The 25,320-nt window shown below is 37.5% G+C and overlaps 1 protein-coding gene across 28 annotated transcripts in view; it reads left to right on the top strand.

The window, feature by feature from the left end:
- LOC135248276 (RNA binding protein fox-1 homolog 1) overlaps positions 1-25,320 on the top strand; it is a 648,052-nt gene that overhangs the window by 321,854 nt on the left and 300,878 nt on the right. For 27 of the 28 annotated variants that reach the window (XR_010328399.1, XR_010328398.1, XR_010328401.1 and 24 more), the window contains one exon: positions 475-522. The exons of the other annotated variant lie outside the window; for it this stretch is intronic. Coding sequence is in view for 17 of the 27 variants with exons in the window: in XM_064322712.1 (XP_064178782.1) it covers positions 475-522 (48 nt within the window). In the remaining 10 variants the exon portion in view is untranslated. The remainder of the gene's footprint in view (positions 1-474; positions 523-25,320) is intronic. 28 annotated transcript variants of the gene reach the window in all.

Raw genomic sequence — 25,320 nt, 5'->3', positions numbered from 1 at the left:
CACGCATTATCTAGGAACTCGTACATCTCTGCGTGAAAAGGATGTGGAGCAACAACCTTGAAGGTTATGAGGCCTCTTTGTGATCTAATGACAGTCTACTGTCAAACCTTTCATTTCCAGGCCCTTGCTGCCACTTTAACCCATAAGGGAACTCTGAATGCATGCTTCAGCCATTGCCTCGCTTGTGTGAAACTGTGAAACAGAGCCATCAGGTGTTATATAGAGGAACTGCATTTTGAGGGCAGTTTCCTTTGTTATTTGCTGATTTTAATTTGTTGTAGTACAAATTTGTTACAATTTTATTAAGACTATTCTATGGTGTGGTTGTTATTATTATTATTATTTATTTATTTTAAAAAAACAATTGTATTATTATTTGCTTACAGCTGAGTTCAATGAAATAATCACATGGTATAATATGATACTGCCAAAATGATATTCCAAATCTCTGATGGTTATTTCCTTCTCTTTCAGGATCCTAAAGCCGGCTGCAGCAGCTGCATAGATAAAGAGGACAGCACAGTGAGTGTGGATGGTTTTCATACCTTTGTGCGCTCATAACCTGTAAAGCATTTAGCTTGTCACTAGGGGTTGCAGCTGGCGGAGGGCATGTAATAGGCTGACTTATGAAGCCTGACAGTGAAATACATTTGACCACACTAAATTCTGGAGAAATAAATATACAGTATCTTTTGCTAACTATTACAATAGGAGTTAGTGTTATTACATGTGTACTGTCATTTGACCATTTGGTTTTGGTTTTTCTCATTGTTTCTACACAGTTTATTTTTACTGGTTTACTTTGCAATTTTCCCCCTGCTGTTATATTTTTTCAATATATGTACAGTTCATATGATCATTCTGTTTTTTATGTTTAAATTGTTATAGGCTACTCAATGAGTGCCTGCTTTATAGGAATACATGACAGACATCTTTTAACAGCAGATGGTGCTGTTGGACACACTGTGGTTCTCTTTTAGCGCTGCTTTATTATTATCTTTTTCTGCTAGATTCTGCCAGTATAGTCACATGGGTTGGAAGTTTTGCCATAAGCATTTTCGTTTAGGCAGTGAACTGTAGCTATACAATACTTTGCTTGCAGGTGATACAGTCACAATACCCTTGTCAAAATGAAATAAAAATCTCTGTTTCCAATGCAGACAAAGCATTTTGTTTTTAATAGTGATGGTTCTCTCTCCATCTAACTAAATTAGTAAATTCCGGCATATTCAAAATAACTTCTCTTACCAAATTATCTGGTTATGCGGTAGTCCCTTATGCAATGCAACCTGTTCTCAGTTGCCGACCACTGTTCTCTTACCTGTTGCCCAAGAATCAGCCTTAGCAGTTTTTACAGCTTCTGCAAATGAAAGTTGGCTGAGCCTCGCCTGTGAACTGTAGCGAAACAGGCAAGCTGTCAGTCTCATGACCATGGCACAAACTTCGGAGATGTCTAGCCTCTACTACATTAGGCACCCCACCATCCAGTAACTTCACAATCTTAACATGACAGGACACCACATAAATCATTCCCCTCAACACTGGCTTTTTTTCTCAGCCCCAAAAACAAGAACAAAACCACAGAATAAATCTGAGCAAGCTGTGCTGACCCCAGGCAGATATTATATAAATACACAAGTAGCTCCATAATGTTTTGGACAAAGACATTTTTTTTTTCTTGATTTGGCTCTACTCCCCAAATTTTAGATTTGTAATCAAACAATTCACATGTGGTTAAAGTGCAGATTCTCAACTTTTATCTAAGGATTGAGAATGTACTTTGATTTCACAGCAGTTTTTAAACATAGCTCTCCCATTTCAGGGCACTGTAGTGTTTGGGACATATTCATGTTGTTTAAATTAAAGTAGTCATGTTTAGTACTTTGTTGCATGCAATGCATATCGCTTGCATGCAATGACTACTTGAAGTCTGTGACCCAAAAAGGTTGCCAGGTGCTGAGTTTCTTTTCTGGTGAGGCATATGCTGCTGCCATCTTCAAGTCCTTTGATAAGATAAGATGCTACTGTACACTTCAGAATCCATTGTGCTGCTGCTATCAGCAGTTACATCATAAATGGAGACAAGTAAGCCAATGGAGACACTGTGGCAGCCATATATGGCCAAACCCTAACACCCCACCCCCATTTTTCATAGATGAGGGGGGTAGGTGCTTTGGGTCTGGAGCAGTTCCTTTTGGCCTCCTCACTTTGCTGTTGCCATCACTAATAGAAGTGAATCTTGGTCATCTGTCCACAAGACCTTTCCAGAACTCGGCAGGTTCTTTTAGGTACTTAGCAAGCGGTAACCGGGCAATCCTGTTTTTGCGACTAGTGGTTTTCATCTTGCAGGGTAGCTTCTGTAGTTCTATTTGTTAAGTCTTCTGCAGACAGTAATTGTCACATCCACACCTACCTTCTGAGGAGTGTTTCTGATGTGTTGGACAGGTCTTTGGGGTTTTTATTCATTACAGTGAATTTTTGGTCATCAGTTGTAGAGGTCTTCCTTGGTTTACCAGGCTCTTTGTGATTTCTGAGCTCACCAGTGCTGTCTTTCTTCTTAGTGAAGTTTTAAATAGTTGATTTTGGTTAGCCTAATGTTTAGCCTATGTCTGTGACAGATTAAAAAATAAGCAAAACTGTTGACTTCTGAGAAATTTCTGTGTGCTGTGCTAGTGACAGATGATTGTGAGTACTTATAGCACCCACCAGGGAGAACTGAATGGTAATATGGTGTGGATGTGTTGACTGCTCTGTATTTCAATACAACTTGCTGGCAATATATATATATATATATATTTATATTTAATTTTCTCCAACTTAAGAGACTGCATGATCTCAGTGAGGGCAGCACTCCCTCACTAAGAAATAAGTCTGGGGGCAACAGCAAGGCCAAGGCCATTTACTTCAGATTTACTTCAGATGTGGCTTAGAGAAGCTGTAATTCTATTGATGTGGGTCCAACTAATGATACAAGTAGAATCAGCTGAATAAGGCATTGTTTTATTCTTGACTCAGTTTCAAAGACTGACTAAACTTTGATGAAGAAGGGAGGCTTCTTAGAGCTGTCACATATAGGACCCAACCCAGGAGGCATTTTCTATCATTTGTTTTTAGATAATGAGGGATCGCATGATGGTATAGAAGGAAAGATTGTGTTGTCCGCTTGTTCTATTTAGGTATACCCATGTTTTTTCATTCCTCAGAAAGTACTGAATGTGTATTTAACTTAAAACATCGACTCCGCTAGACTGATTCCAAGTTAATTCAAACCTTTTCGGGTTATGGTGTCAGTTTGGTGTCATGTTGTGTAAACATCAGTGTGCCAAACATGGGGAAGAGATTATTAATTGCATTACTAAGATTTTGATATTGATATATTGATATAAAAATATATGTGTACGGGAGTAGCCGGCAGTGGTCATCCTAGTCTAAGCTGTAAGTGCAGCATAGTTTAGGCTAACCCTTTACGGAGCCTCACAATGCTACTATCATCATGTTGAAATTGGGTACAATATTCATGGGCGAAAAGTGCCATCATTATGGTAAATTTAACCATTTCTGTTGCTAGAAATTGAAGTAATAATGACAATTGACATGATCACAATCGTCAGTGAAGAGAAGGTGCAACATTACTGATGAGGAGTAATTACCTTGCAAGTCCTGCTGACATATATATATATATAATTACCATCTGTAGTCTCTACCTCTTTGATATTGCTCTCTGCTTTACCTTAAATTGAAAGTGCTGTGCAGTTTTTTAAAAAATAATCTGTATCTTTAATGCTGTTGCTCTGTAGAAAAATGAATGCGGCATACAAGTTATCGATCATGGTTACCAGTGGTAAACCACTAATGACAAATATTTGCTGTTGACACAAGTCATATCATGAACTTTAACCGAACCATTCATATTTGGAACGAATTGCTCTTAGATACTGTTGGTTTTGTTCATTTTCTCCGATTTCACAAACTGCTATTCTTAAACATCCTACATAAAGAATGCAAGTTATGGAGGTGAAAATGACTTAAAAGTTCATCAAATCTCACCCGCAGCCATTTGTGGCAGTTGATTTTGTGTGCAATGTTTGATGTTGTTAAGGAAGACAATCGTGCGTCCTAACACTCATGCAGGCCCCCTGCTGCTTGATGGCCTACAATGTGGAACCTAAGTTGATAGTCAAAGAGCCCAGAAAGTTATGCAGTGCTAGGGAGAAAACTTTCTCTTTTGAAGTCAGGAAATTATTCATTGAGTGTCCTTGTGTGACCCCATTGTGTAACTGCCACTATGCCTTTATTAGTTGCTGGGAAAGTTCCTTCTGTTGGAATAGCCCCTATATTCATCTCTCCATCCATTCTTCTGCCCTCCAGCACAATTTTGTCCTCGACTTGACCAATCAGATGAGGCTTATCTCCTCTGGAATGGTGCCTGCATTTATTATCTGTTATCAATGTTGCCAAATCCCCTTATTATAAGTGACTTTGGGCTTCTTTTTTAAGTCGCTGTTAAATTTAAAGAGTCGCAGGTTGCAGTTTTTTAGGCTTTTTTATTATTGATTTAATTTGGTCTCATGATTTGGTGATTTGAGACCAAATTAAAGCAACACAAAGTGATATGCTGCTAGCTGTTGTTTTTTTAAACAAGCCAGCGAATCTTGCACACCACATTGCACGCAATGATGTGCCTGATATGATGGACTGATAAGATAACGCAACATACATGCACCAGAGAGGCTATGCATTTTATGCACTATTAATGGTCCAGGAAACTGGATTCAAATTGTAGTTATATTCTAATTTACTGTCTTCATAATATTTATTTGAAGTTTTTAACCCAATTATAACCATTAAACACTATTACATTATTGCGACCTGTTCAGCAGACAAGGACAGGGTGGGTGTGTGTCCTGCACTCATTAACATTCATATTCGTAAAACATGTCATATATAAACCGTTCCTCATTGCAAGCTAGGTTAAAGCCAGTTAGAGTAATAACCTTATGCTACCAGACAAAATGAAAGAAAGCAACATAAACTACTCTTTACCATCGTGTAGTTAAACCTGAAAATCATTTCATGTGTAAGAATGTTGTAATACAGCTATGTACCCTAACATTGACTCTGTAGCAGTCTCAAACTCTGGACATTACACCCAAATAACGCTGTTTAATTGTTGCTAGCTAACGATTGGCCTACTTATCGATCCATCGCATTCTGTGACAAGTTCCAAGCAAAAACAGGCACTGCAAATATTAACTATTACTTTAATAGTGTGTGCCTGCGGGCTCTAGAAATAAAAACCCATTTCTGGAGGGTTTCTTTGTGATAAGAAAAACGCGTATTGCTTTCTCCATATCCAGTGAAAGGGCATTGCTTAGACATTTTCAACTTAGCTTGCCTTACCCGCAAAAAAGTGGCAAGAGCATCATTTACGTATTGCATGTATAAAGATTTCACTGGACGTAAGGTTTTTGTAACAAACACCTAGTCAACCCTGCCCACTGTAAACCTGCCATTTAGCCTAGAGGGAAAGCAAGGCAATTTCAGCTCATGCTTTTTTACGTTTTTTTCCCAAGAATCATTTTAAAATATTTATTTGTGGTCATTTGTGAATTCAAAAAAAAAAAGGATTAAAACAACACATCAGCAAAGAATGAACAGATTTCACTTTCCCTGGACGTTTAATGTCACTCCAAGTGTAAAGAGACAGAATAGTTTGCAATAGCGACCTTGGCACCCCATACTCCCGCAGGACCTCCCACGATATGCCCTGGGGAACATGGTCATATACATTCTCCAAATCCACAAAACACATGTCAACATAGGAAAATTCCCATGCCCTGTCAAATATCTGTGAGAGGATAATAAGCTGGTCTGTTGTTCCATGGTCTGGACAAAACCTGCATTGTTCCTCCTGAATCTGGGGTTCAACTTCTTGTCATAGCCTTCTTCCCAGCACCTTGGCATAGACTTTCCCAAGGAGGCTAAAGAGTGTGATTCACCAATCATTGGAACACACCCTCCAGTCCCCTTTCTTAAAGATGGGGAACACCACCCCCTTGGTCACTCGAGGTACAGTTACCAACTTTGACATAACATTGTGTCAGGATTTGTGTCAGTCATGAGCCTTCAACATTTCTGGATGAATCTCTTACGCCCCTGGTGCTTTGCCATGGAGGATCTTTCCAACCACCGCAGTGACTTCTGCTACTGGGATAATATCCCCAGTTGAGGTCTGTGTTTCACCATCTTTGGTAAGACTAGCCTGCATGGTGTCCCACATTCCCCATCTGAGATGCCAAATGGTTTTCCAGAACCACTTTGGGGCTGACAGAATGTCCTTCTCCATGGTCTCTCCATAATCCACCCATGCCCCGGCTTTTGCTTGCGCAACTGCACCAGCTGCAATCTTTTTTGCCTGCTGGTACTTGTCTGCTGAATCAGGAGTGATCGGTGCCAACCAGGCCCAAAACACTTTTTTCAGCTTAACAGCCTTCATCATTGTAGTCTAATAATGGGTCCTTGGGTTGCTGCCAGGACATGCACTACCTAGCTTTTGACCACAGCCCCTAGCAGCCACATCCACAATAGAGGTTTTGAGTCCATTCAGACATCATGTCCCCAACCTCCTTTGGGATATGGAAAAGGCTCTCTCTTAGAGATGGGAGTTGAAATCCTTTTGGACAGACTCTTCTGTCAGGATTTCCCAGCAGACCCTCACTATGTGCATGAGCCTACCTAGTCAGTCTGGCAGCTTCCCCTGGCATCTGATTCAACTCACCAACAGATTGTGATTAATTGACATCTCCGCTCTTCTCTTCACTCGAGTGTCCAAAACAAATGGCCACAGGTCTGATGAAACAACTACAAACTATGACCTTTGTCCCAAGGTGATCTGGTACCATGTACACTTATGAATATCCTCCAACATACACTTATATGGGGTGGCAGTGTAGCTAATAGGTAAGGAACTGGGCTTGTAACCTAAAGGTATAAATGAATGCAATGTAAATTCTATGTAAAAATGTTGTGTAAGTTGCTCTATCAACGAGCATCTGCTAAATGTCTGTAATGTAATATAATGCTTGTGTTCAAACATGGTGTTTGTTATGAACAAGCCATGACCAGCCAGCACAGAAATGAAATGGTAATAAATAATAACAGAAATAAAATGTGACAGGTGCTGGTGTTTTGGTCCTCAAGTAGGGCAAGGTCATTTTTCAGTTTTTAACAGATTATGAAAGTGCAGATTATAAACTTTCAAATGATGTGTCATACATTGAAATCTGAAAATAGTTGAAGAATATATGCTTATTTGAATGTTGGTACTCCTAAAATCAAGTAGCAGAGAAAATCCCCTTGAAAGATCTTGAACTTTTCACACTTCTCACAGGGAGATAATGGGTGGGAACAATAGCTAGTTAACTCCACCCCAACCACTCCCCCGCTAGAGTACCTGTAAGTCCTTGTCCATTTAGGGATTACCCTATTTAAAGCTTTATAACTCCAGATGTGAACACCACAGAGACTAGAAAAATGTCTTAAATGAAGCAATACATTTGTACCATTTATAATACTAGTTTAGATTACTTTATATTCATAATTTTGTAAGAAATAAAGTGCCACAAATGCAATGGTCAAGGCAAAAAATCTAAAATGAATTTGCTCCTTTTTTAGTTCACAATGAAATACTGTGAGATTGCGGGTTAAAGTATACATGTCCTGGATCAAAAATTCTTGACCACAAGTTCATAAAATCTAAAGGTGGATATATAGAACTACTAAAGATCTATGAAGCAAAAACTAAGCAGTGTACCCAGCATCTCCAAATCTACCCAAAATGTCTAAATTATTAACACTGGTCTAAAATAGCTAAGGGTCCAGAAACAAATCCAAAATCTCTCCAAAAAGGAATATAATGCTTGTTGTCCATTGTAAAGCATATGAGCCCCTTATGAAGGTTTAAGATGAAACATAGATATAATTTAAACATTACATAATACCACTAACCTATTTAAAGACACTCAATTTCTAAAATAACGTATATAACTGAAATATTTTGAGCAGTAATACTTACATAGCAATGATGAAATCTTATCTATGTTCAGTAGATGGAGACACAGACAGTAAATCAATGACAGTTCTATCCGCTTCTGTTTTGCTCCAGAAAACGATGTCAGATAGGTCTATCAGCAAACACATGGCTTAGCTATGCCCGGAAGTCCTCAATAATAATGGTATTTTCCAAGGAATTACGAAAAATCGTTGACAATGTTTTGTTAGGTGCAACGTCTTTTAATGCTACCATATATAGAGCGAATGCCATGGTAAGAAAATGTTCGGTTACGCTAACCTATAAAACGCTATTCCAAAAGCAAAATTAGACATGTTATACATCGTTAGAAAGCTTATACTCTCACCTACTGATTGAGCATCCGCCATTGTAGCAACCTCACAGAGTAAACAAACATAGACTACTACCACACAGCTTTATTTATGGGCGGTGGCTTGACTGAAACAAAGTGACAATAGCCAACGAAATCAGACATGCTAATTAAACTGCACCCCCATCACGCCTCCAAAACCCGGCTGTAAGAATCACTAAAACAAGCCAACTTTGCTGACAAATTATAAGTATTTAGTGACCCTAAAAATGTTGTTTATTCTATTGAGTGGCTTCTTCAACACTAACTTTCGTAATATAAAAAAAAGGAAAACAGTTTAAAAAAAAATTAAAAAACCTTTTTTGCCTCCTAGTGCGATTTCAAGATTTGCGACTTGCGGACCTTTTCTCCAGCACCCGTCACAAATAATAATAAAATAGCACCACTCGGATTCAGATTCGGGAGGCTATTCCTCACAGTCACAACTCTCAGAGTTTCACAGTCAATTGCCAACGTGAGCAGTAAAGTATCTCAGTAGGACAATGGAATTAGTTGGTGGGGCCTTTTCCAGCACACCTCTCAGCTTTTCCAAGAAGGCTGCTGTTGGGTGCATAAACACATTGTTTTCCTCTCTGCCATACAGTCACATTGAGGTGACTGCCTTGTACACTGCAGTAAACTCCAGCTAAGCCACCAGCCAGGGACTTATGAGTATCCCCACTCCCACCTGCTGCCTCTCACCCTGGACAACACCTAGATTGGAGAAAGACTACCCCTATCAAAGAGTTTGGTTCCAGAGCCAACACTGTGTGTAGAGGTGAGCGCAACTATATCTAGTCGGTACCTCTCAACCTCATACCCCAGCTCTGGCTCTTTCCTCACCAATGAGGTAACATTCCGTGTGCCAAGAGCTAGTTTCAGCTGTCCAAGCAAACGATACCCGGGTCTACTCTGCTTAGTCACCTTGCCCAACAATCATTGCACCCGACCCCTGCCCTGAACTGTGGAATTGATGGGTACACCTGGTGATCCCACATAGTCTTTTTAGGCTACACGGGGCCATGGTACGTGGGCTGCAAACCCACCAGGCACTTGCCTATGGACACCAGCCCCAGGTCTGGCTCCTGGGCAGGGTAAACTTTGTTGTATTCTTATTTACCATACAGTAGAGGTCTATTGGATCATGTTTGTCTGGGGCCTCACCCCAGACCATAAGTCCCCAATGACATAGCTCTGATGATCATAAAACCTCACAAGCCCTTCTGCCACAACAAGACCATGATCCAGGAAGGAACATCTGTTTTGGCATTCTGAGTAACTCTGGATAAGTGCAAAATTCCAGTAATGTTATGACATTTTGACCTATAGGTGTGCTGTCTTATTTAATCTATTTACACAGGTGCAGTCAAGCTGTTGTTCCAATAACCCAAAGGTTTAAATGTTGACTTTCATGTAGTAAATGAAGTTTTCTGGGAGCGGTAATAATGATGTAGTGCAGTAATCATGGATTTTCTTCCTCTTTTCACTGTTTCATTTTGACAACTTTTTAAACTGTTTACTTTTTTCATTTTTTTGAGTGACATTATGCAGTTTTCCTTCAGAAATCATGTTCCTAAAATGTATTGGTTCTCCAATATTATCTCTTGAACGGTCTGAAAAAAACTGACTACATAATGATATTATTATCAAATTAATGAGTACTACTGTATCACACCAGAGCCTGCATCGAGTCTTCACCTCTGTCATATCCTCCATTTGAGTGCTGATCTTTGTATTGATGTTTTAGGGGAATGCCTTTTCTTTTGATTTCATAATTCCAGCTGTGAATTGAAACTGCTTGGCAGATTATGTTAAGAATATTCTCTTTAGTAATAATGTACTGAACAAATGGAAAACAGAATTATTTACAGCTGAATTAAACATATAGCTTTGTACACTTTCTGTTTACAGAAGGAAGGATGGCATTAACCTTGCCCCATGCCCATGCATTCCAAGCAGAGACTACTGTGCTCTGTGACTATGACTGCCTTTGCTTTTAGCAGATGCTGCCTGCCCGATTTTCCTGCCACATCATATGCTATGGCTCCCTCTCAGTTTTATTATACAGATCAGGGTCACTATAAAGCACTGTGGGCAGTCTTGGTCATCTGTCTTCTGATCATGACCCTTTGATTGCTGCAATCACAGCAGATAAGCATAGCGTCATGCTACACATGCTCATGGGTTGAGTGCATCCTTGGTGCAGGATGATTGGACTTTGAGCCCATTTTAACAATGCCTATAGTCCAGCTTATGCATTGCATGTTTAGTTTGCTTCATGTTAAGACTGTTGTTTTGTCTCTTTCTGATGATAGCTGTTCCCCAGGTAGGGCTCATTATCCATGCATAGTTTTGCCCATGACCATTTTGTCTGGGCACTTCAGCTTAATTTTGGGTGTCGAACATTCCTTTGACTTGCCCTTGTATGATTGTGAGCTGACTAAGATCCCCTTGGGGCTGAGCAGCCAGTCGTCTCAGTGTGGTCACTGCTGGGTTTTCCTCAGTGCTCTGACATGTTTATCTGCTTAACTTGTTGGCCCAATTTAAGATTTGCAGGAATGCATGCGAGCCTTGCTGCAGGCCTGCAGGGTCAATGCTGCCATTGGTGCATTTTTTACTCTGTGTTACTCCCTCGTCCCTATGCAAGGTTGACTTTGAGGGCAATAAACCTTGATGATTCAGCCTACTGTGCTTCCAGTGCTGTGGTGAAAGATCGCTGTAGACAGTGCACTGCGTTTATGAGTTAGGCTTATAGTGGCTTTTGGGACATGAAACGTGTGTTTTCCCCTGGGACGCTGGGCCATTATGCCCCCTCAGATTCTGAGCTTCCTGTCAAATGTAGGAAGTCCCTTGGGCAACACAATTACTGGCCTCCATTCCAGAGCTCTATGCATCTCCTATTGGAGCTTTTCCCACCTCTTAGCACACGCAGGCAAGGCCCTAGCACTAGTCTTGCAACAAAGCTGCATTCCTCTGGTACTGTGGCAGCCACCTCATATCTTCACTGTATGCAGTGTTATTCTGTTGTCTGATTCCTTCCAAGTATATGCTTCATTTTTATATTTTAATGTGAGATATTCAGAGGAGGTCCTCCTTCTGTTCAGCCCACACTTAATGAAAACCTGACATCTTGCAACAACATTAAACAAAAGAATGAATACATTTTTATGTTCACAGATTTCTGCGTGTACACTGCAAAACGTTCAGTATTAAATTAAGTCTTACTGTGTACATATGGACATATTGTACTCATATAAACTCCTGGTCCAATGGCAGAATCCCATGCCTATTCCATAGTCATTGTGTGAAAGATTGGTTTTATAAGATTTATAGGCCTGAAATGTATGAACTTCTTGCAAAATCCTTCTTTTTAAAATCAATATACTGTACACAGTGAGTGCTTATTGACTTTCATGAGAAATGTATGATCCAAATTTGAAAATAATATAACAACATTCATTATTTAACCCCAGTTAATATAATGTTATTATCTTGCCTGATTTCTGATCCCTTGGAGTTTGATGTCTGAGTACATTCTTGGTACTGGGAATCATCAATCAAATCAGTTGTGAGATCAGTACAACTTGAAATGCCAGAGGGGAAAACATTCATCCTAAGTAAGATTATCAGTTTTGATAAAATAAATGTTTTGGACTGGCATAACACCAGACATTTTAGAACAGATATATTATTCAATTTGACTATGATATATGGAGATGAAAATGCTATCATATTTATCTAAGCTCTCTTTTTGTTATAAACAAAGAACAGAAATTATTATGATTAAAAAAATACATTTTAAAGATTTTCTGGGATTAAATTTAACAAAGGAGGGAGGCTACTGTTCTACACACAGAAAGATGACATTTACTCTTTAACACATTCTTATTGCGCAATTAAAAGAGGGTTCCCCCAGTTCAGAAATTCCAATTCTATTTGGGATTGGTGTTTTATTCTCACAGAGTGAGTTTCGGTTTGACCATCATATAAAGACCCATGTGTATTTCTCTGTCTTATGAATAGTATCAGTATGGAAGCAGGGATAATTATTTTCAGTGGTGTAAAAAATACATTTTTACAATCAGGTCACATTCTTAAATGATTTTGAGCATTACTTGTTTCTAACACTAGTCTTCCTTGGTACAACTACACATTTATGAAAAAAAACTACAGAATTGCTGCACTGTGCACTCTTCACCATTACCTTATGCTTTTGCATTGATATGAGAGAGAGTGAGGTGTAATCTTAACTGCCTCTCTACTCTGAGTGTAATCCTAACTGCCTCTCTGCTCCATCAGATGGCACTAGAGGATTTAAGAACAAGCAGCCACTGCCATCAGAGAGTTAAGGAATCAGTAATTTGTCAGGTGTTGTCTTTCCATAAAGTTTGTTTGTTCCAGTTTGTTTTTTTTAATGAAATGCAGTGTGTTTCACCACAGTTAATATATTTTCACAACAAAATGATTTTGATTTCATATAGTCTAATTTGAATGTTCAACAGCAGTCTGTGTTCAGAGGCTCCATTACAGGTTACAGCATAACATTATTTCTCTGTCCTCATCCCTGTGATGTTCCAACAGTAGAATCGCATACTGTTCCTGTGTGAAAGACTGGTTTTATTAAGGTCTTCAATTTGTCTATAATTCAACAAGACAAATCATTCTATTTTTAAATGAATGAATACTATGCACAATAAGTGCTCATTGGCTTTCATGAGAAATGAATGAGCCAAATATTGACTATGAAAAAAGATACCATTTCCATTCTCACTGTGATATCAAGAGTTTATCTAGACTTTATCACAGCACAAGGCCTTGAAGTACTCACTTGCCTAAATATATTGGCTGTTTTTCATTTGAATACTTGGCATGTTATTTAAATAGTATTAAAATAGTTATTTCAAATTTTTTTAGTTTGTTTTCTGTGATAATTATTGTTTCATGTATAGTAAATATCACTGGATAGAGATTTTCATGAGGTGAGAAAAAGTCTATGCAAATGGCAGCCTTTGCCCTATATGAACAGAAGAGCGAGGGAACCCTTAATTCTCCTTTTTTTGTTTTCCTTTGGGGTAATAAAAAATGAAAAATTGCTTGTAAAATGTCAAAAACATCATAAAGAATAGATCTGAGGGGTTGATTAATGGAACCTTTGCCCGGTGGCATGGCGCAGCGGAGGTGGCTGGCAGTGCGGCGAGGCTCAGAGTGGCAATATCTCAGCAGCCTCTCACCGCATTCCATCACGCTGGGTCCGCTTCACTCTCCTGCAGACATGGCTACACACACACACACACACACACACGGGCGAGGGAGAAACACTAAAGCACCCATAACACCTTTCTTATTCTCTCTAATGTTGTCTGGAGGCGAAAAGAACACAAAGATTAATGGGCACAATCTATCTGGCTCGGGCAGCAGGCGAGAAGGGGGCCCCCGCGAGTGAGCCATTACCATTAATAGAAGAAGTTCAGAATCATTTAAATGACTACTAGAACAAGAACCAATTAACCTGGACCCTTGCAAAACCATGTCGAGCCGAGCTTATTTCAGCCCAGCCTCACTTTCTTAAAAAGCCAGTGCTGAGGTCTGCCAAGGATGTTCAGTGCCCTGTGTTCTTTTATTTACCCTTCCTCTTATCATTAGCGTTGTTTTCTTTTTGTAAAATGTTCTTATTACTATATATCTGTTCTATTTCACTGTGAACCTATTTTCTTTATTATGAAAATATGAATATAATTTAACATGACACCACTCTAATTATAAGATATTAATGTGTTAATGGCAAGTAAAAATGATATATTTTTCTTGCTTGATTTAGTTGTAATTAGTTTCCCCTTTCAAATAGAAATGTAACCATGGAAATCTGTTCATTACAGTGAAAGAGCTCAAGACGTCTGGTTCTGTTCCATAAAATTTGTAAAAATCCTACTATAATATCCAGTGGATACACATATATCGATGTAATATATTTTTGAACATGAGAGGTTTCCACCCACTGTGGTAAGGTGTCATTTGAATAAGTTGAGTGCTAATTTGCAATGTAATATATCATTTTGAATGCCATTTGTATTTACCCGTCTGGTTTCATTTAATGTAAGTAAACAAGCTTTCACATCATGCTAGGATTTTATATGACACAAAGCTTCAGTAAGACATAAAACATGTCCTGTGTGAAGCAGAATCTGTGGAAACAAATAGCAGTTTAACTTTCAACATACCAAAATGGAAAAAATATGAAAAGTCATTAACATTTGATGGTTTGGATATCTGAGAGATGCTAAAAGAAAATTAAGCAGAGAGTGTGAATAATCAATAAATTATACAAAGTGCAATGTAATTTCCCTTAGGAATCTGTTTGGCTGTTCTGTGATAGAACTGCTGAAGATGTACATGTACATGAAGATAACTTGTCATTACTGTACTACCATTTAGGCTAAGACTCAGGGACAGATTGGAAGGATATGAAAATTGCCCAAATTAACTTGTATTATTATTTTAAATATATTTAAGTCCACAGGTGGCAATTTAATTTAACTTTGCAGCATTTGCTAAGATTTTGCCGTTTCCCTTCTCTCATCAAATTAAGGAGTTGCTGATGTGGTGGTCTTTACAGTCTCACTTTCAGTGGGGAATTGTTTCTCCTTGCCTTGGCAAGATGGGGCATCCTGAATTTGGCAAAACAAATGTCATCTCGTCTAGCATAACTATTCCGTGCAGGTATTTGTTTCCTGTATATGCATTGGATGGTATGAGTGGTAACAGGAGGAGAACTGAATTCTTGCAGAATAGAATGTTATGACTTTCTGCTTGCCAGTCACTCCTTTTTTTTGCCTGTTTCATCTAATTCTAAAAGGATGTGGGTGGGTCTGAGTAAGATTGATGGTGGACCGCAGCAAACAATCAGGCACAGGTATCGCAGACCATCCGTCACTGCCCAGATGAGACATGCAAGTGAGTTACCAGTGTGAAACATAGCCAGTATAAACGGATGTCCGATTCTTAAAATTGAAATTGAGGAGCACCTTTGAAAACTATATTGCAAGGTATCAAGCAATACAGCTGAAATCAATATCCTCCACTGCTGGAATTGGACCCATGCTCTCTCACCTGCCTGGACTGTAAGAAATGATTGGTTGATGTATTTTTTTTAGCAATCCATCCATTAGAAATATATGTTTGTGGACAGAGGTGACCTAAAATGTATTTCCAGCTGAACTTGATTCAGAATTTGCATTGAACACATGTAACAATTGTAAAAAAGAAATGTAACACAGGCAGTCATTTGCAACGGTGTGGTTTTTTGTTTTAACACTTAATCAGAACAGCAAACTTTGGTGGCCAAAGACTATATTACATTCAAGTAGACATTATAACAGTATAAAATTTTAATTGTCATTTTAACATGAAGGGGTTATGTAAGGGTGATATCCATTTCCACATATTAGCTGTGTGCATATCTCAATGAAATTATGAAAGAATGAAAAAATATGTATTCCCTCTTTTATAGATTACATTACATTACAGGCATTTGGCAGACGCTCTTATCCAGAGCGACGTACAACAAAGTGATGTAGATGTATCACCTATATACATTTATAACCAATATTTTGCATAGATCACTTGTTTTTAAGGTATGAAAAACTTATTATGGTTCCCCTTGTAATCTTACAAAAATAATGAGATTCGTATCTCTAGTTTTCCCAGAGACACAAGCATCTGAAAATGATGCTTCAGTAAAAGGTGGCCATTTGGGATGATAATTGATCATTTATTTCTCAATAACTATTTGGTACATGGAGCTCTAGTTTCAGTTTTAATCTCCACAGATAGGAAAAGAATATGTGTATTAAAAATGAAGGGAATCTGAGGAATAGACCCAGCAGCCTAGTTCATTTTCTATGGAATGACTCGCTAGCAATGCATGATAATTTCAGACTTTCTGTTGTATCATTTTGGCTTAAAACACTTAAGAGGAGTGGATTATATTTAATGTATCTACAGGCTTTATTATTAAGAAGAGAGCATGAGTCTAGAGAGCTACTGGGTCTGTGTGTTAGTGTTTTTTAGAGATAATATAGAGTAAATGGTTTCTGAAGGTTTGGAACTTGAATTTCTTGTATTGAGAAATGCTCTGTTGATATTTAATCGTACTGCAACTGGAGGTTTGTATTTATGGGACATTGATTGCATTTCTTAAGTGAAAGATCTGTGCAGATGATAGAGAGTGCAGCTGGGGTGGGGCAGTGCATAATCCATTACTGGAGGTTTAAGGTTTCATTTCATTTGATTGTTTCAAGCATGCTTATGTCATCATGTCTTGACTCATTCTACTGGAAGTGCTGGTATTAAGAGCAAACATGCTATAAATCTGATTTTGCATCAACGGACATCCCGACTGGGCCATGCTATAGCGTGCACGCTCTGTAGATAATGCATGGAAATCATCTGCACACAGTGGATCAATACATATCTTATTCAAACATGGTATTTGCACCTTTCTGCACACTAAATGTTTCCAATAAGATTTTTTGTCACTTTATCCTATTCCTTTGTTGTTATTGGGAAGGGGGAATTGACCAAAATGGAACACACAGCATGGTAAAAGAATTTCAGTGAAAATAGTACCTTTTCTTTTTATTTTCTTAACTTACTTCTTTTCAAACACTATAAAGGAAAAGTGAATTTCAAAAACATGTCTCGTGATATGACCATGGTTTTGGTCAAAGTGGTTTTCTGCTTAAGGTAATTCCACTAATGCTAATTCTTAAAACCATTTTCTTTGAAAACGTGTTTGGGCAAAAGTGATATTGAAAAATAAGTCTGTAAAAAATATGTAAATTATGCATCTGAGGCTGCAACATTTCTGAATGTAAGAATTACAGCACAATAACAGGCAAATGTTATTGTCAGGCTGTACCCACACATTCTTAAATAGAGTAAGATATTTTAATTTAATTGAATTTAATAATGTTGCGTACACTGTATTGTGAATTGACATTATATAATATAATATTACTTTGGACTTAATAATGATTGTTCACACACACATATATATATATATATATATATATATATATATGACTGACTCAAGGTCTGACTCAATAAAAGAAACATGGACAATGATAATTTTTTGATGCAAATTGCTAACAAGCCAACTGTTACTAATCACCCATCAAACTTGCACCAGTGTTAGGTGATGTGTCCAGTCCTGTCCAGCCACTGCCAACTCAAGCATAATCAGCTTGTTGTCCATGAATGTCTGTAGAGATTAATGTTAGCTAGTTTAGTTACTGTAGCCTATCGCTTTATTTAGGTTTCCAGCCGTCCGGTAAAATACAGAATCACTCCAAGGTGTTTCATATTTAACTCTTCATATTAATATTTTGTTTTATATTTTTGCAAACAATTGCTTCACCTCAGCCACATGACCACCCACATCACATTATTTTACAATAATCGGACTGCCCAGTGTGTTTTTTTTTTCCTTACATATATTTAATTAATTCATATGTATTATGCATGGAAATAATCACAAAATTCATGTTTTCATAAAAGTATAAGCATTCAGCTGTAAACACACGTTTTAAGGATATGTTGTATTTGGACATGTTATACACCCTGCAAGAGTGTACTGGGGTTTTCTTTGCTAGTTTCCTCAGAAAGGTCCAGCTCAAAGATTCTCTGAATCCAGAATAACTGAAATGAGTCAAAAGCTCAGAAGTTCTATGAGTGAGAATTGGGGCCCATAATAATACAGATACATACATACTACTTATGTGCTGTGTGATATGTCAACATAACATATGATAGTGTATCATTGCCTGGTTTTAAAGATTGACATGGGCTCTTAATAAGCTGAACTAAGTGAAGACAATCACAAACCTGTCTAAAATGATTTAGAATTTAGCCAATACCAGGTTAAGTAGCCAATTAAGGTTATTTCAGATTTACTTGCATTCGATAGCACATCTGTTGAGCTTGAGACTGCTTCACTCATGGCAGAAGGTGACCTACAGTATAATGGCCTATATTTGTAACAGGCACATTTGTAGCCATAATTTTCAAACTTCCATGGAACTGAAAGAGATAAGAATATAGACACATTAAATCTATTAGAAATGTAAACAGCAACAACTTACTATTCCCTTGCTATCTGTTCTAAATACTTTACATTTCCAAAAGTATGTGGACACCCCTTTTAATCTGTGGTTTCGACTATTTCAGCCACACCCGTTGCTAACAGGTGCATAAAATCAAACATACAGACATACACACATTGGCAGAAGAAAGAGGGTTGTACTGAAGACCGTCATAGGCACCATCATAGGCCGCCGTCTTTACAACAAGTCAGTTCATCCAGGTAACTGTAAGTACTGTTATTGTGAAGTGGAAACATATAGGAGCAACAACAGCTCAGTCTCAAAGCGGTAGGCCACACAAGCTCCCAGAAAGGGACCGCCAAACAATAAAGCGTATAGCGTGTAAAAGTCATTTGTCCTCGGTTGCAACACTCATTACAGAGTACCAGACTACCTCTGGAAACAACGTCAGAAGTCAAGAGCTTCATGAAATGGGTTTGCCTGGCTGAGCAGCTGTGCACAAGCCTAAGATCACCATGTGCTTAGTTCTAATGAAGGGAAATCTTAATGCTACTGCATACAATCACATTTTAGACGATTCTGTGCTTCCCCAACAGTTTGTAGAGGGCCCTTTTCCAATGTCAGCATGGCACTGCTCCGGGGAACAAAGTGAGGTCCATACACAGTACTAGTGTTTCACGGTATACCGAAACTTCGGTACTTTTTCAGTACATTAAAAAAAAAAAGGTTTGGTATTAGAATTTTCCGACGTTCGGTAATTTTGGGTCAAATGTAAAAACCAGTGAAATGTGTCTCCCGCATTACTGATTGAGAGGATGAAAGGTGTAATTTGTCTGAATCTTCGCTAGATGGCAGTAGCAACTAAGGTAGCCAAGTCAGCTGACGTGCCCTTGTGCATTCAGCCTCGTTGATACAGCACAAGATTCGACTCCGTTCACTTCAGTAGCGATAGGTGTTCTAATTTGGAAATAGTTTATTATAGGAAGATGCTGTATTGTTATTAACATATGCTGTTTTAAAGTGAAAGACCTGTTTAAAGATTCTTTAGTTTACAATTGTTTCATTTTTGAAATATATTTTTCTATTGCTTATTGTTCTAACACTATAGGCCTATGCTTATTAATATGTTGAACTGGCTTCAACTTAAAGGTTGTTAATAAACCGTGAATTTGAAAATGGGGTCAACCCTTGTGGGCATTACGTTTCTGATCTATTAAGGTCATTTCAGTATGGTTAGGTACCGAGTATCAAATCAGTATCGTTTAAGTTTCAAGTAGATTCAGTATCGAATATCATGAAACTAAACCTGGTATCGGTATCAAAGTCAAAATTTTGGTATTGTGACAACACTACACAGTAGAAATGACTTTGTCGAGAACTATATGGAAGAACTTGGCTGGCCTGCACAGAGCCCTGACCTCTATCCCATCCAACACCTTTGGTATCAGTTAGAAAGCCAACTGCAAGCCAGGCCTAACCACCCAACATCCATATTAATGCCCATAATGAGATCCACTGTCTCTGAAAGCCATGTTTCAAAACTCACTTTGTTTGGAAGCAGGTACGTCACTATGCTGTAACCCAGTTCCTCAGTAAAAGTTTAAGATACTTGGTGCTATATGAGAAACCAGGAGAAAATGTAGTCTTCAATGTTAAGTTATATAAGTCTTAAATGTAGGCAAAGCAAAATGAGCTATTTGCCATAACCAACTGTTTTTATAATTGTATTCTTTCATCTTCAAATCTCTCATAAATCAAAATCTCCTCCTTAAATATCATATTTAAATAAATGAAATGTGTTTATCTCCTGATTTTTCCCCCCCTCCAAATAGATACTGTATTGATCTGGTATAGAAATTGTTGGCAGCCTACTAAGCCAAAAAACATTGCAATCCCTAATCCATTTATATAGTCTGGCCACCAGTTTTTATACTACACTCAGTGTGATTTGTCTGTATAAAAATCAGTAAATAAAAACATGATATACAATTGAATATTTCATCTTCCATTTACATTTGCATCAGAGTTCAAAATGGATTAGTTTGTTTGCGTGCAAATCTTGATGAATTTAAAGTGATTAGCTGAGAGGGGATGGTGGTGCAGTTTCAGCCATGAAGAGCCCCAGAGTAAATGGCAGATCTTCGGGAACTTGGGTCATGCTGGTACACCTGGAAGAGATGAAGCAGACTCTCTCAGTGCAAGTTGCTAATTAGTTTGACCCACTTGGCTGCACATCCCTACTCTATCCAAGCATTCAGGAATGATTGCAATTTCTATGAAATTATTTACAGGACCAGTAGATTGCTTTATATATTTTTTCTCTGTCCCTTGTTGCCAGCCTGTGCTGTGACTCAAAACAAGCATAAGGCTAATGGGAGATTTTAATTGTTATGCTTCTCTGGTGTCATTCCCCTAATTGCTGGGTGTCTCCCTGGTATCCACAGTTCTCCCTTTCACTTCATTTGCATTTTTTATGAAATCCACCCCATTGCTGTGATGACATTAATGTGCTAGGAGCAGCAAATAGTGACTTCCAGTTGTTGACTTTCAATAATGTTTGCTTTATCATCATTTCCAGCTCAATGCATTGTTTCTTTGAGTTGGACGCTTACTTGCATACGTGTCTGAGCGTAGCAATCTTTCTAGGACACTGAAGTTGTTTATATGGTAGTTTTACCTAGACTCTCATTTGGGGAATAATTATAATACTTTTAAGCACTAAGTGGGAAATGGAGTTGTTCTAATGGAACTGGGGGAATCATACGTTACTGTAATTGAAGGGGAAAAGAATCACAACTTCATTACATGTTTTGTTATACGAAGACTGATTATGAAAACATTAGAACAGATGAGGCACCTATAGAAATGCACTCTTTGAATATTAAGACTGGGCTTTGTTTAGATCATGCTGAGGCATATAGACATTTTACTAATGGGTTACTAATGTCTGTTGCTGGAGGGCTTCCACTCACATACATATTTTATTAGCTGCTACGTGAGATTTGATTTAAGTGTTGGGCTGTATCGGCCTTTATAAGAAGGTGATTTAATTACATGTAGGAAATGTGTGAAGCTTTATCCAAAGACAAATAATCCCAGAATTCAGTCTTCAAGCAATTTCATTTCTTTGAATACTTCTAAGAGAAGCTCTAAATGAGCATTGTGCAAATTTGTGATGGCCACTGTATCTAATGCCACTGCTTATTTCCATACGCATTTTAAAATTTCATAAAAAAGCTCCCAGTGTCCTTCAATGAATAGTTTTATTGCAGTGCTGAATAAGATTAATTAAAATGGACAGATGCCTTTTTCAGTGCACCTTAAACGGGTATAATCACCATGGCAGTGCTTAAGATCATGGGGGCGTTCTGCGTGAGATTGGCTTTTCAGCAATTTGTGCAGAAGCACGGAAAACTTCCCAATCAGATTTGCCGGGCTAAGCTTCATTATGCCACATCTTCTCACCTGTAATAGCTATAAATTCTGAAACAGTATGCTCAGTGTTATATAAAATTTAGATGGACTACAAGGCTTTCTGGTGTCTGTTCATTATGAAATAACAGGGAGGGTTTCCTTCTGCAGCTATGCATATGATAACTGCGAGTTGTTGTGAGTGCTCTCTCTGAATTCATGCCGAGGTGCTCGTCACACATATAACCTAAGGTATAATTGCAGCCCATGGCCAGTGCAAGTTGATTATGACGCTTCACAACATTTTATAGGTTTATGTAATGATTACTATCAGTTGTGACATGGATAACGTATTATCTCTGTTCTTTGACTAAACCTCTTTGTATGCACTTTTGTAGGTAGCTCTCTAAGGGCATTAGCTAAATGCCTTAATGAAAATGTGTATATTTCTTTTTTTCAGAGGAAAATACCGGCATGAATGTGTTTGTACAAACTAGCATGTAATCTATAGAAAAACTGCAATAATATGAATACTACAAGCTTCTATGACCTTTTTTCATTCTACAATTTAATCTACTCTTACTGCCATGATTCAAAATTTATCTTCCATATTTCATAGGAATAGGACCCTATTTCAGTATTGGTTGTCTGGTGTAAAACACTCTTCTGCAAATGAGGGATTTGCTGTTTATGGGTCTGTTTTGGCAGCTTTATTTTATGTTGTTTTAGGCCAGTGAACTAATAGTGGTTCACCACTGTTTTATTTTAAAGTTCTCAGTGCAGGTGGTGGTTGTTATAATAATGTGCATGAAGTAGTTTCTTGTCTCCCCAGAAGGATGCTATAGCATACTGTATATGGAAGAAATGTATCAGCAGGGCATTCAGGCACACTAAAGAGTGGTACGGGGAAATTTGTTCTGAAAATTAATCTGAATATTTCTGAAGAAAACAGAATGATTATCCAATTGGAATAGGAATTGACTTGGCTAGATAACTTTGTTTGGTATAGCTATCTCAACACCAGACTTAACAAATAATGAAAACATATATTTAGCTACCATATAGCTGATTTTAACTGTGTACTATAGCTTTTAAGCCGGTATTACATTGCCAATGGAAAATCATATTGGATGTTTAAGAGTTAACTTGAGATTTGATGTGGCAAAAGAGGTGCATATTGGAGGAATTTGAAGGGTAAAATCCAGTTCCATTTTCACTCTTCATTATCACAGTAGCGGGTGATTTGCAGAAGATAATTAATGACCATTGCTCTGCCATAAGTGACTTCTAGCAGTTCCACAATGTGTTAAAATAGAAGAAAACAGAAAGAGCGTTTTTAACTAGCTACATTGTACAATTATACATTTATATAATACAATAATACAATTTAGAATTATTTGCCTTTGTCAGAATAATTAACGGAGATGTTTTCACCAATGAGATGAAAGGCAAAAATGATTCCCGTTGCTCAATTGTACTATGTTTGCTATAAGGTGGAAAAAAACCACATCTGCATATTATTAATGAGCAGATTTTTGCACTTTTTATTTTATGTTACTTTCCCAGGAGGTTTTCTAATCAATTAATCTTCACATATTACTTTCTACATATGCATATTTTCCTCAGCAATTTTAGCTGGGAGCCACTGTGATACATTAGAATGAGTGAATATTAAAAATATTGATTCATCATTTATAAGTCTTGGTTGATGTATTGATGGCAAAGCTGGATGGTTTCCAGCCTGATATGTATTGCAGTCTGGGCTGCAGGAAGATTGAGATCATACCAGAGTAATTAATGAAGCTTCATGGCACAAAACCTGGGATGAACCAAGCCTGTATTTCTGCAGCAAGATTTATTTGTTTATTTATTTATTTATCGAACATTGTCAGTTAAATATGTTAAAATGTACCCTCTTCGCTATCTTTTTGGCCAATGTTACTGAGCATTAGGCTACTGCACACGGTTAAAATTATTGGCATTTAATACAATTATTTGATTTCAGTAAGCTGATGGCATCCATATACAATTTAAATGTTTTTATGAACCAAGAAGTTTTCACATACACTTTACACACTCAAATTGTTGAGAATTGCCATTTTGGATATTTATGAAATTCAATCTTCCTGTTTATGATCACAGAATCTTAGTGCATGGTCTTTAATGAATGCTTTTAGGGTTGCATATTGCCAAACATGCAATTTGGTAATAACACTGGCATGTTATTTTTCTCGATTATTCCCTGTCTGAATGTTTCACTGTTAGACGTTTGTAGAACTTTGTAGAACTGTAAATCTTTTGCATTTTTTGCATTGCATTTACATCTAACATAAAGGAAAGAGATCCATGTGATTCTGAGGAAATTCAAAAGTCTTTTTATCACATCCAGAATAATTTGTAGCTGCCATAGGGATGTAGGAAGTCCTCTTGCCTCTTCATTCAGGAATTAATATCAAGGACACTTATATAATAATAATTATGAGATACATTTTGGCACATAGAAGATGGGACATCTGCAGTTTCTATGCTATGGGCATGAATGAACAAGATGAGCTTTCAGTAGGTGATGGTTTATAACAACAAATGTTACAATATATGAACAGTTTGAAAGGAGTGACAAATATATCTTGCAAGGCTAAACTTAACATGTCTGTTAGATCGTCAAGTGAAATTTTTAAGTCTGTTCTTACAGATAATAAACTCTTACCTTGCAGAAAATTACTTTTTTTGGTAAATATTCTCCCCGCATAGATATAGGCTACTCTTCATATAACCTGGGGCAGGTTAGATGGTGATTTTGTAATAGCAATACTAGGTTACTGTAGCCTTCTACAAAGCTAAATATCAAATGGTTGGCTACCTTAGTTGCTTCCAAAACAAAAAGGTGCTTATTATTATTATTATTATTATTATTATTATTATTAATAATAATAATAATAATAATAATAATAATAATAATAATAATGTGCACTCCATACACTAATACAAAAAGAAACAGGATTGAAATGCAAGCAAATATTGATATGTACACTATAATGCAGTTGTCTATTATGTTTATTCTAATGAATTGTGATATTAAAGTACATTTTCAGACCATTGATCGGATTTACTGTCCGCTTACAAGTCAAATAATAATTAGAATGTATCTGCAACTGTAGTTTCCAAAAGAACAAGTGAAGTTCATTGAATGAAGTTTATGATTCATTTGTAGCAGTTCAGTCATGTAATATATTATTCAAAGGCACTCATTCAGTGAGAGCACAGGTTGTTTAATTTTGTGACTCATAAATGGGAGAAGTTTTAATTGTTATGGAATCAGTTGGTAATTAAATGGGTTTCGATGAATTTATTGTCTTGAGCCTTCTGAGAGAATATAATGGAATTAGTAT

Source organism: Anguilla rostrata, chromosome 2 (genome assembly GCF_018555375.3).
Source record: "Anguilla rostrata isolate EN2019 chromosome 2, ASM1855537v3, whole genome shotgun sequence".
In the NCBI taxonomy this organism is placed as follows: domain Eukaryota; kingdom Metazoa; phylum Chordata; class Actinopteri; order Anguilliformes; family Anguillidae; genus Anguilla; species Anguilla rostrata.
The sequence above is the reverse complement of the archived record's forward strand: the minus strand, read 5'-3'. Positions and strand labels throughout refer to the sequence as shown.